The sequence below is a fragment of the Scyliorhinus torazame genome, chromosome 14 (assembly GCF_047496885.1).
Source record: "Scyliorhinus torazame isolate Kashiwa2021f chromosome 14, sScyTor2.1, whole genome shotgun sequence".
NCBI classification, from domain to species: domain Eukaryota; kingdom Metazoa; phylum Chordata; class Chondrichthyes; order Carcharhiniformes; family Scyliorhinidae; genus Scyliorhinus; species Scyliorhinus torazame.
In genome coordinates, this window is record NC_092720.1 from 44296022 (window position 1) to 44309089 (window position 13068).

The window sequence follows — 13068 nt, forward strand, 5'->3', positions numbered from 1 at the left end:
GTGGGCTAAGCAGCTGGCTTGTAATGCAGAACAAGGCCAGCAGCGTGGGTTCAATTCCCATACCGGCCTCCCCGAACAGGTGCCGGAATGTGGCGACTAGGGGCTTTTCACAGTAACTTCATTGAAGCCTACTTGTGACAATAAGCGATTATTATTATTTACTGTGTATTTCCCCTCTATGTTAGACCTACCAAAATGCATTACCTTACATTTGTCCGGATTAAACTCCATTTGCAATTTCTCTGCCCAAGTCTCCAACCTATGTGCTGTTGAGTTTGTTTTTCAATGGAATATATTTCTCTTGAAGATTTTACTTGGTTTCTGTAACTGTTTCCCACTGTTTATTTCCCACCGCACATTTTAATTTGGTTACCCGATTAAACAACCGGTTCACCCCTCATACCTACGCAACTGGCTTTGTTTAACTTTAAGATTTCTGTTTGCGATTGGATGTCACTTTTAAACTTAACATGGAATACAATTGTATTATGATCATCATTTTCCAGAGGATCTTATACCAAGATATTACTAATTAACCCTGTTTCATTATACAATACTAGATCTAAGATAGTTTCATCCCTAGTCAGTTCCAAGTATTGCTCCAAGAAACTCACAAAAGCAATCTAACTCGCCTTCTAGCCCACTCTAGCCCAATTTGATTGTCCCGCTCTACATGAAGTTTAAAAACGCCCACAATTATTATATTATCTTTGTTACAAGCTCCGTTAATTTCTTGTTTAATGCTCTGCTAAACGGTATAACTACTATTAGGGGGTCTATAAACTGTTCCCAGTGTTTCCTGAATCTTGCTGTTCCTAATTTATACTCAGACTGATTCTACTTCATGACCACCTGAGGTAAGATCCTTTCTCATTTTGCCATATTTTACTATCAGAGCTACTGTTCTTCCATGGCCATTTTGTCTGACTTTCTGACATATTCTTTCCAAGTCTCTGAGATGGCGATCAAATCTAAATCATTTATCTCTATTTGTGCCACCCGTTCATTCATCTTATTGCAGATGCTTTGTGTGTTGAAATAAAATAAACTTTAATTTCTTACTTTTATTCCCTGCAATGTCCTTATTCGCTGATATACAAATTTTGTTAAGCTCTGTCCTGACCCACTCTGCTTGCCCTTACCCACATTGCTATACTGCTGCGATGCTTCTACCTTTCTCTTTAGATTTCTAAATCTCCCTTCACCCAAACTCTCTTTACCTCCTTTCTATCGCCTCTTACTTTAAAGCCCTGTCCGTAGCCCTAGTTATGCGACTGGCCAGGTCACTGGTCCCAGTCTGGTTCAAGTGGAGCCCAGCCCAAGGGAATAGCTGAGTACTGATGCCAGTGCTCCATGAATCAAAAGCCCTTCCTCCCACACCACACTTTCAGCCGTACATTTATTTTTTAAAAATCTGCTTGACCCTATGCCAATTTGAGCGCTGCTCAGGTAACAATTCAGGAATGATTATCTTTGATGTTATACATTTTAATTTGGTCCCTTGCTCCTCAAATTCTATTATATACAATGACATTGGTTCCTACATGAACCATGGCAACTGGATCCCCCCTTCCCACTCTCCAGCTGCGAGATGTTCTTAACCCTGGTACCGGGCAGGCAACACAATCTTCGAAGCTCCCAGTTGTGGCTAGAGAAAAATATCTAACCCCTGACTATACGGTTTCCCATTACCACATTCCTCTTCACTCCCCCTGCATGAATGGCATCCTTCAATAATAATAATAATCTTTATTGTCACAAGTAGGCTTATATTAACACTGCAATGAAGTTACTGTGAAAAGCCCCTAATCGCCACATTCCGGAGCCTGTTTGGTACACGGAAAGAGAAGTCAGAATGTCCAAATTACCTAACAGCACGTCTTTTGGGAGGAAACCAGAGCACCCGGAGGAAACCCCCGCAGGCACAGGGAGAACGTGCAGACTGCACACAGACAGTGACCCAAGCCCGGAATCGGAGCTGGGAACCTGGCGCTATGAAGCAACAGTGCTAACCACTGTGCTGCTGTGCCCCCATTACCATGGTGTCATAGTCAGTCCGCTTATCTACCTTGCCGTCATTCGCCTCATCTGCATAGCAAGCAACTTGTACCTGTTGGGACAAAGTCAGGGGCTGAGGCTGGTTCCCCAAACCTGCCTGACTCACAGACACACTCTCCGGTCCCTGACCACTGACCAACTCTAACGTTCTGCCTAACCCAAGGGTGTAACTGCTTCCTGAAACAAGCATCGAGGCAAATCTCCCCCTCTCTGATGCCTCACAATGTCCACAACTCTTGAGCTGAAATTGCCTAACCTGTAGCCATCTGGGATGGCCACTTACAAAGGATCCCGGAAATTCCGGCCAGCTGCAAAGGACCATGGGAAATTTGGTCAACCCAGGCGCTCAGAGCTTATGTATACTGGCAACTCAGATAACTAGACGCTATCGAAACCCCCAGCTACTTTGCATTCTAATGGCCCATTTCCCCAGAACAAAAGACTCAGGTAACAGATACAGATACAGACTCATCGGCGCCACTCCCTTTGCTCAGGGAGCCCAAAAAGCCAAGGTCAATGACCGCTCAGGACACGCCCCGCCATCAAGGTACCCACCCCTTTATTAGCTAAAATCGAAAGCAGTGATCGAAGCCTGCCGAATTATTGGGTCCAAAGTTAAGGACCGCCCAAAAGAGCGCGAAACCCAAGAAGGATAACGAGAGACACTGCCATGTGCTCAGTTTCTCTTGGTCCCGACCTATGCCTAAACCAAGTGTAGCATCACGACCAGAAAACAAGTTCAAGACCAATGATCGCTACCAGACGGTTGAGCCCAGCAGAAACAAAGTCAGTTCTCCAGACCCAGCCACGCAAGATCCGAACAAAGGCCTTGTTCCTCTACATAAAGCAGGGTGCCTGAAGTTAAGTACAGGTTGTTGTAGTGTTAGGTGTAATTTAGCTTGTAGTGTTTTATGTTGCATGTCAAAGTAATTCTTGTGTGTAAATAAACTATCATTGAACTTGAACTAACTAACTGGTTGTTTGGTCTTTGATCGATATCCGGCAAAACCTTGTGGTGGCATCATTTGATACCTGGCGACTCTGAAAAGCAATATCATCATTAATAATTGTCATATCAGTATCCAGTTAAAAAGAGCAACAAACCTAAGACGCTTTCTGCACAGAGGGTTGTCTGGGATTGCAGTGCATTCCAGATTCCCATATGGGGTAGTCACGGAACACCATGAGCCCTGTCATTGCTGTCCAACTGTATTTAGTCAATCAGCTAATAATTTACACAGCTAAGTTACACTCACCAAGCCTGGATCCAAGTAAAGAAACTCACCAACTACCGGTGACTGAAAAAAGTTTTTAAAAACTAGCACTTTTTGCCCCTCTGCACCAAATTCCCAACTCCTCACTCAACCTACATCCCATCCTAGCTGCATGCTCCTTTCTCTGTCAAACAACTAGTGTGTGAATGGGCTGTTTTTGTCAACATGGCCGCTTTGGCAATGGGACAACTCTATTCCTTCAGTCAAGGGCTCAAGGCTTAGAAACAGAGGAAAAACCCTTTGAATTGAAAGATGACTACTCTCAGCTGATTGGGCCGGAAATTCCTGGGCCTTGGAGGCCTTGAAATGGCCCAGTTCTGTTGGAACTTTGCCCGTTGCTTCCATGAACAGCTTTTCTGAAGGGGTGCAGGTGGTGTGAGGGGTTTAGACATGTCACGCACCCATCACCTTTTCGATGTGATCACTGAATGTCACTCTAAGTAGCGAGTCTAACAGGATGGCATCTCCCCTCAAACTGCTAGTAATTCCATCTTTAATGACACCATAATGGATATTTACTGGATCACAGTAGAAGAGGAGCCATCAATTGCACTAAGGAAGCAAGACCAGGAAAACAGCAATTTAGAAATTCTTTACTGAATGATCTGAAATGTTGCTCCAAAACCACCATCACCCAAACATGGAGCCAAGCTCCAGGCAGCACTGCGAACCTTTGGGAACTTATATCTTTTATGTAAATGAGCCCAGCTCTGAAATTTTGGATAGGAATCAATGATAAGACCGACTAGTGGCTGGAAGTGCCACTCTCTTACACAGCAGTAAACCAGGGCCCTAAGGGTTGTAGGCTCCAAGTCTTTATTGTGAGACAATAGACACTGGAACAGGCATAAATACTAGCTTTAGTACACTATTTTGTGCCGACCACTTATCCTAATCGAAGATCAACCTAACCTACACCCCTTCAATTTATTGCTGTTCATATGCCTGTTCTAGAGTCGCTTAAATGTCCCAAATGACTCTTACTCCACCACCTTCACTGGCAGTGCATTCCATGCACCCACCATTCTCTGTGCAAAGAACCTACCTCTGACATCTCCCGTATACCTTCCTCCATTCACCTTAAAATTATGTCCCCTCGTGACAGCCATTTCCGCCCTTGGGAAAAGTCTCTGGCTATCCACTCTATCCATGCCTCTCATCACCTTGTACACCTCTATTAATTCACCTCTCTTCCTTCTTCGCTCCAGTGAGAAAAGCCCTAGCTCCCTCAACCTTTCTTCATAAGACATGCCCTCTAGTCCAGGCAGCATCCTGGTAAATCTCCTCTGCACCCTCTCCAAAGCATCCACATCCTTCCTATAATGAGGCGATCAGAACTGGACAAAATATTCCAAGTATGGTTTAACCAGGGTTTTATAAAGCTGCAGCAAACTCTCGCGACTCTTAAACTCAATCCCCCTGTTAATGAAAGGCAACACATCATACGCCTTCTTAACAACCCTATCAATCTAGGTGGCAGCTTTGAGGGATCTATGTACGTGGACCCTGTATTAAGTATTCAAATTCAACATTCCAAAATGGATCACTTCACATTTATCTAGGTTGAACTCCATCTGCCAATTCTCAGCCCAGCTCTGCATCCTGCCAATGTCCTGTTGTAACATGCAACAGCCCTCAACACTATCTACAACTCCACCAACCTTTGTGTCATCGGCAAACTTACTAACCCACCTTACACTTCCTCATCCAAGTCATTTATAAAAACGACAAAGAGCAGAGGTCCCAGAACAGATACCTGCAGGACATTACTGGTCACTGACCTTCAGACGGAATACTTTCCATCCACTACCACTCGCTGTCTTCTTTTGGCCAGCTAATTCTGTATCTAGGCAGCCAAATTTCCCTATATCCCATGCCCCCTAACTTTCTAAATGAACCTACCATGGGGAACCTTATCAAAGGCAGCACGGTAGCATTGTGGATAGCACAATTGCTTCACAGCTCCAGGGTCCCAGGTTCGATTCCGGCTTGGGTCACTGTCTGTGCGGAGTCTGCACATCCTCCCAGTGTGTGCGTGGGTTTCCTCCGGGTGCTCCGGTTTCCTCCCACAGTCCAAAGATGCGCAGGTTAGGTGGATTGGTCATGATAAATTGCCCTTAGTGTCCAAAATTGCCACTAGTGTTGGGTGGGGTTACTGGGTTATGGGGATAGGGTGGAGGTGTTGACCTTGGATAGGGTGCTCTTTCCAAGAGCCGGTGCAGACTCGATGGGCCGAATGGCCTCCTTCTGCACTGTAAATTCTATGATTCTATGCAATGTCTTACTGAAATCCATATACACCATATCCACTGCCCAACCTTCATCAATGTGTTTCGTAACATCCTCAAAGAATTCAATGAGGCTTGTGAGGCATGATCTGCCCCTCACAAAGCCATGCTGACTATCTTTAATCAAACTATGTTTTTCTAAATAATCATAAATCCTATCTCTCAGAATCCTTTCCAGTATTTTGCTCACCACAGACATAAGACTGACTGGTCTGTAGTTCCCAGGGATTTCCCTATTCCCTTTCTTGAACAGGGGAACAACATTCGCCTCCTTCCAATCATCCGGTACTACTCCAGTGGAGAGTGAGGACGCATAGATCATCGCTAACAGCGCAGCAATTTCCTCCCTTACTTCCCATAGGAATCTTGGGTATATCCCATCTGGCACAGGGGACTTATCTATCCTGATGCTTTTCAACATTTCCAGCACATCCTCCTTCTTCATATCAATCTGTTTGAGCCTATTAACCTGGTTCCCTCGGTTCTCACGAGCAACAAGGTCCCTCCCTCTAGTGAATACTGAAGCAAAATATTCATTTAGTGCCTCCCCTACCTCCTCAGACTCTAGGCACAAGTTCCCTCCACTACCCCTGATCGCCCAACTCTCACTCTGATCATCCTCTTATTTCTCACATAAGTGTAGAATGCCTTAGTGGTTTCCCTAATCCTTCCCGCCAGAGCTTTTTCATGCCCCCTTCCAGCTCTCCTAAGTCCATTTTTGAGTTCCTTCCTGGCTACCTTGTAACCCTCTAGAGCCGTGCCAGATCCTTGCTTCCTCAACCTTACTTAAGCTTCCTTCTTCTTCTTGACTAGAAGCTCCACTTCTCTTGTCATCCAAGGCTCCTTCACCTTACCATTCCTTCCTTGGCTCAGTGGGACAAAACTATCCAGCACTCGCAGCAAGTGCTCCTTAAACAACCCCACATTACTGTTGTGCATTTCCCCAAGAACAACTGTTCCCACTTTATGCTCCTCAGCTCCCAATAGCAGTATAATTTCCCCTCCCCCAATTAAATACTTTCCCATACTGTCTGTTCCTATCCCTCTCCATGACTATGATAAAGGTCAACAGTTGTGGTCACTGTCACCGAAATGCTCTCCCACCGAGACATCTGACACCTGGCCTGATTCTTTGACGTGCACCAGATCCAATATGGCCTTCCCCCTTGTCGGCCTATCTACATATTGAATCAGAATCCTTCCTGGACACACCTGACAAAATCTGCTCCATCGAAACCATTTGCATTAAGGAGGTGCCAGTCAATATTAGGAGAGTTGAAGTCACAGCAACTCTGTTACTTCTGCCCCTTTCCAAGATCTGCCACACAATCTGTTCCTCCATCTTTCTACTGCTATTATAGAAAACTCCCAATAAAGTGACTGCTCCTTTCTTGTTTCTGATTTCCACCCATACTAACTTAGTAGACAAACCCTCAACTACCTCCTTTTCTGCAGCTGTGATGCACTCCCTAATTAAAAGTGCCACTCCCCCTCCTCTTTTACCTCCCTCCCTATTCTTCTTAAAACATCTAAACCCCAGAACATCTAACAACCATTCCTGCCCCTGTGAAATCCATGTCTCCGTAATGGCCACATCGCAGTTCCAAGTACTGACCCATGGTCTAAGTTCATCTCCCTTATTCCTGACACTCCTTGCATTGAAACAGACACACTTTAACCCATCCCACTGAGTGCAAAACCTTGTCCCATCAACCATCTATCCTTCCCACCTAAAAGGAGCTTATGGGGTTGGAGGAGACGTAGACTGAGGAGCTGAAGCGCAAGTGGGAGGAGGAGCTGGGAGGTGAGATAGAGGATGGTCTATGGGCAGACGCGTTGAGTAGAGTCAACGCGTCCGCAACATGCGCCAGACTCAGCCTGATACAATTTAAGGTTGTTCACCGGGCTCACATGACAGTGGCCGGATGAGCATATTCTTTGGGGTGGAGGACAGGTGCGCAAAATGTGAGGGAGGACTGGCGAACCATGTCCACATGTTTTGGGCATGTCCAAAGCTTAGGGGATTTTGTTAGGGATTTGCGGACGTCATGCCAAGGTTTCTAATAACAAGGGTGGCGCTGAGTCCGGAGGTGGTGATTTTTGGGGTGTCGGAGGATCCAGGAATCCAGGAGGAGGAAGAGGTTCTGGCCTTTGCTTCCCTGTTAGCCCGGAGACAGATACTATTGGCATGGAGGGACTCAAAGCCCCGAAGTCGGAGACCTGGCTATCGGACATGGCTAGCTTTCTTTGTATGGAAAAACTTAAGTTCGCCTTGAGGTTCACTGTTAGGGTTCACGCGGAGGTGGCAACCGTTCGTCGACTTCTTTGCGGAAAATTAATCGGCAGTAGACCGGGGGGGGGAGATGGGAGTAGTATATTTTAGAGTAGGGGGTCAATAAGGGTGGGACCTGTACGAAAGGTAAACGGCTTTTGCACTATGTTTATGGTTTCATGTATATTGTCTATTTTGTTGTTCTTACTATACCAAAAATACCTCAGTAAAATGTTTATTAAAAAAAAAACTATCTATCCTTCCTCACACACTCGCTGCATACTATTTCTGCCTGTTCAACAGCTACCCGATCCTCTGATCCGTAGCTCTGGTTCCCATTCCCCCTGCCAAACTAGTTTAAACCCTCCCGACGAGCTCTAGCAAACCTCCCGCTCAGGATATTGGTGCCCCTCCAGTTTAGGTGCAACCCGTCCTTCATGTACAGGTCCCACCTTGGCCAGAAAGTATCCCAATGATCTCCATATCTGACGCCTTCCCTCCTGCACCAGTCCTGTAGCCACGTGTTCAGTTGCACTCGCTCTCTGTTCCTTGCCTCACTAGCACATGGCACCGCTAGCAATCCTGAGATTACTACTCTGCTCGTCCTGCTTCCAACCTAATTCCCTAAAATCACTTTTTAGATCCTCATCCCTTTTCTTAGCTATGTCATTGGTGCCAATGTGCACCACGACTGCTGGTTGCTCCCCCTCCCCCTTAAGAATCCTGTAGACTAGATCAAGACAACCTCCTAAAAATAAAATGATCAACATCCATTATTTAAACTCAGACGTTTACAGCATAGGAGACCATTCAGCCCATGGTGACCACACCAGTCAACAAAGATCTGACTACACTAATCCCATTTCCAACACTTGGCCCTGGTTAAGGCAGTGCAAGTGAATATCTAAATACTTCTTAAATGTTACAAGGGGTTCTGAGTTAACCACACTTTAATGCTGCGAGTTCCAGACAACTATCACTCTCTGGGTGAAAAAGCTTTTCCTCAATTCCCCTCTTAGCTCTTTCCCTCTTACCTCAAGTCTATGTCCCCTGGTTAGTGACCCCTTGAGTAACAGAAAAAGTGCCTTTCTAGCCACTCTATCAATGCCTATACACCTCTATCAGATCCCCTCTCAACCTTTGCTGCTCCAAGGAAGATAGCCCCATCCTATCCAATCTCTCCTCATAGCTCAAACCCTCCAGCCCAGGCAGCATCCTGGTAAAATCTCTTCACCTGCTCCATGCGATCATTTCATTCCTATAATGTGGTGACCAGACCTGCACGCAGTAAGCACTCCAATTGTGGTCAAACCAGCGTTTTATAAAGTCCCAGCATGACCTCCCTGCTTGTGTACTCTGTGCATCTGTTAATAAAAGGCAAGTATCCCACATGTCTTTTTAGCCACCTTATCTACCTGCCCTGTCCCTTCAAGGAACCGTGGATATGCACTGCCAAGGTTCCTCTGATGTTCAGTAGTTTTCCAGGATCCTTCATTCATAGTGTAATCTTTGTCTTGTTAGCCCTACCCAAGTGCACTACCCCACTTTTCTGGATTGAATTCCATTTTTCATGGCTCTGCCCACCTGACTAGTCTATCGATATCCTCCTGCAGATTATGCTACCTCCTCACTATTTACCACCCTTCCAATTTTCAGGTCATCTACAAACCTCTTGATCATACCCCCTACATTCAACTCCAAATCATTAATTTACACCACAAATAGCAAGGGACCCAGCACCTAGCCCTACCAACCCCACTGCAAACTGACTTCCAGTCACATATATCCTCTACCATCACCCTCTGCTTCCTGGCTCTCAGCCAATTTTGGATCCAATGTGTCAATTTGTTTTGGATTGCTTGAACCCGTACTTTGACTGCTATGAGGGACCTTATCAAGAGTCTTGCCAAAGTCCATATAGACCAGATCAAAGGCATCACTCGAATCAACATTCCTGGCTACCTCCTCAAAAAATTTGATTAAATGTGTCAAACATGACCTTCCCTGAACAAACCCATGCTGACTATCCCTGATTAATCCATCTCTATCCAAGTGCAGATATATTTTGTCCCTCAGAATTCTTTCTAGTAACTTTCCCATGACCAAAGTTAGACTGACTGGCCTGAAATTTCCTGGTCTACCCCTACCTCCCTTTTTAAATAATGGGACAATGTTAGCAGTCCTCCAGTCCTCTCGTACCTCACCTGTGGCCAGAGAGGATTTGAAAATTACTGCCAGTGCCCTGAATATCTCCTCCCTTAGCAGCCTGGGATAAATCTCATCTGGACCTCTGCGTTTATCTACTTTTAAGGCTGCTAAACCCTGCTAGTACCTCCTCCCTCTTGCCATGCTAATTTTCTCTAATAAGTCACAGTCCTCCACCCTGATGTCTACATCTACGTCATCCTTTCCCATTGTGAAGACTAACACAAAGTATTCATTGAGGATGTACCCACATCTTCCGGGCCCACACACAGGTTATCTACATAGTCTCAATTGGTCCTACTCTTTCCCTAGTTATTCTCTTGCTCTTTATAAATTCAAAAAACCCTTTTGAGAGGTTTTCCTTTAATGTACCTGACAAAAGCTTTTTCATGCACTCTCGTAGCTTTCCTTATTAGCTTTTACAAATTTCCTTCAGAATTTTAGTCTTTCCCTAATTTCCTTTTCCTGTTTTACAAGAAAATGATATGATCAACTGTAACAAACTGTTTGTTTCTACATTAAAAAAAATATTTTGTTCAAATAATTTCAGAGGAAATAACAGCAAGGAGGTACCAAGATGAGGAAGCCTATTTGAAGCTCACAATTAAAGTTCCAGGTTGCACCTGAAGCATCAATGCAACTTCCTCACGCAGCAATCTCAGTAACTTCTCTCAGCTTGCCTCTCATTTTACAATGCCATTGGCTTTAGTCATCAGAACAATTGTTTGTTTAAAGATTTTTGAGAAACAGACAAGATATCAAAGCTCTGGAATTTCTTAATCGGGATTTCCGATAGAAGAATTGCACAATATGATTCACCAACCACCTGCTAAATAGAAAAGAAAGATACTCCCCCGCCCCCATTTGCTTCAAAAATTAAAAACATTAAAAAAAAATGTTTTTTTATAAAGAGTACCCAATTCTTTGTTTTCCCCAAGGGGCAATTTAGCGTGGCCAGTCCACCTAGTCTGCACATCTTTGGATTGTGGGGGTGAGACCCATGCAAACACAGGGAGAATGTGGAAACTGCACACGGACAGTGACCCGGGTCCGGGATCGAACCCGGGTCCTCACGTGTTGTGAGGCAGCAGTGCTAACCACTGCACCACCGCTGAAGCATATAATTTTTTTTAAAGTTCTTTCAAACTACTTAAAAAGTACAATGCACCTTTCGTTCAAAATAAAGATGCTTATGGGAGCACTTTTTAAAGTGACATACTCCTCTTCCCCCATTTGCATCTCATCTGCAGAATTATTGTGGCAAATGGACAACAGCCTGATTGCTGATTAATTTCTGTATTTCTCATCAAACTATTCTTTTAAAAAGTAGTATAATCTTAGAAAGAAATAGAAAAGGTTTTCTTAAACCGGCAACTGTACCATGAATACAGGATATTAATTGTTCACTGGCAACAGAGCAGGTATGAGATTCATTCTCCTTTCCCTTTTCGGCCAGACTTCTAGCAGGCAGTTCAGTCCTCACCAATGTGTGCTCAGTTTGTTCCTTGGTAGATCTATAGTAAATGTGGTCCATCAGCTGCGGTTGAAGCACAGGACATGGCTCACCACTTTGCAAACATACTGACTGGCCAGATTCATTAAGAGAAGAAGCGTTTGTGTGTCTACATGATACAGGACTCGAGTCCATTATAGCATCGATGACCTGCATCTCCCCATCACAGACTGGGGTTTGGTTTGAAAGTCTCCCCTGTGAGACAGTAAATAACTGGGATGTCCCGTCGGCTTTCGGCCACTTATCTGCACCCATAAGCTGGTTGGCACTAGTATCCAATCCAAGAGGGCTCAAGGGAGGTAACAATGTTTTTGCGATTTCGTCAACTGTTTGATTATTTTCAACAGGCTTTTCACTTGAATAAACAAAATCAGCATTTCCGTCCTGCGTTTGTGAAATGTCCATTCTCTCATCAAGGGGTAAAAGTGAAACTTCACGGCAATTAGACAGGCAGGAATTCTTGTCTTGTTTCATTGTCTCTGATGTACCACTATTCTGATCTTGATCTGAAGTAAACTGCAAGTTTTGGTTGGGATCTTCACCTTTGGGCGATGCCAGAGAAGTCATATCACATGCCATTTTATCCAAACATTGGCCAGCCTTTTTTGAATTTGAAGATTGCACCCAGTTTAGCTTCTCTTGCTTTTGACTGGTAGATTTTTTCCGCCTGTTTTGACTATTAAATATTCTATAATGGAAGCTAAAGAGAGACGATTTCCTGTAGAGCAGACAGATTTTGTGCCCTTTCAGCTGCCGCTTTGTCTTTCGAGGTAAATTGTTCACAGAATCTTTGCTCACTTGGAAGTCTATTCTTTTATAACCATTTAATAGCTTCTGATTTATAATCTTGCCTTGAAGCCCACTGTTGTTCTGTTGCTGGGATTTGGGGCAAGTTACCTTGGCAGGTGCAGTTAGATTTCTCGAGACTGCTTTACAATATAAAATCGATTTACAGTCAGAATCTGGGGCTACAGCATTGCTGTTCCAAACTTCACAAATTTCATGTCCCTTACTCTCTCCTTCCTCGTGGGGTGCCAAGGTTGTTGTACATGTTTCCTCGGTTGGTATGTCATTGATGTTCGAGTTCAACAATTCGTTCTGTGTCGCCTTCAAACATTTGGTGTCCTTCACAGATCTGCACTGTTGACAATCCAAAAGCGTTTTTCTGAGCACAGACCTGACCCGTTTTTTCCTGATTGACAGCCACAGACGTTGCTTCTGTTGATAATAAAACTGTCTTTGGGAGCACAGCGAGCCTTCCAGTTGCTTCCATTTGCTGTGGTGGGATCGCAGTTGCTCTCTAAGATTTGCCCTCAAGAATCTTTTACAGCATTTGCCATTGCTGTGCTCCTTCATAGTCTGACAGTCTGGCTGAGGAAACAGGAAAACAAAACTTTAAAGTATACATTGAAAATAATTTCTTAAATATCAGAACCAATACAGTGAGTTTAAACACCT

The 13068-nt window shown here is 44.4% G+C and overlaps 1 protein-coding gene across 1 annotated transcript in view; it reads right to left on the bottom strand.

The window, feature by feature from the left end:
* The window catches only part of LOC140389686 (uncharacterized), a 45155-nt gene that overhangs the window by 25762 nt on the left and 6325 nt on the right, over positions 1-13068 (bottom strand). Inside the window, exon 2 of the mRNA XM_072474063.1 lies at positions 11478-12981. Within this exon, the coding sequence (XP_072330164.1) occupies positions 11478-12966 (1489 nt within the window). The 5' untranslated portion in view covers positions 12967-12981. The remainder of the gene's footprint in view (positions 1-11477; positions 12982-13068) is intronic.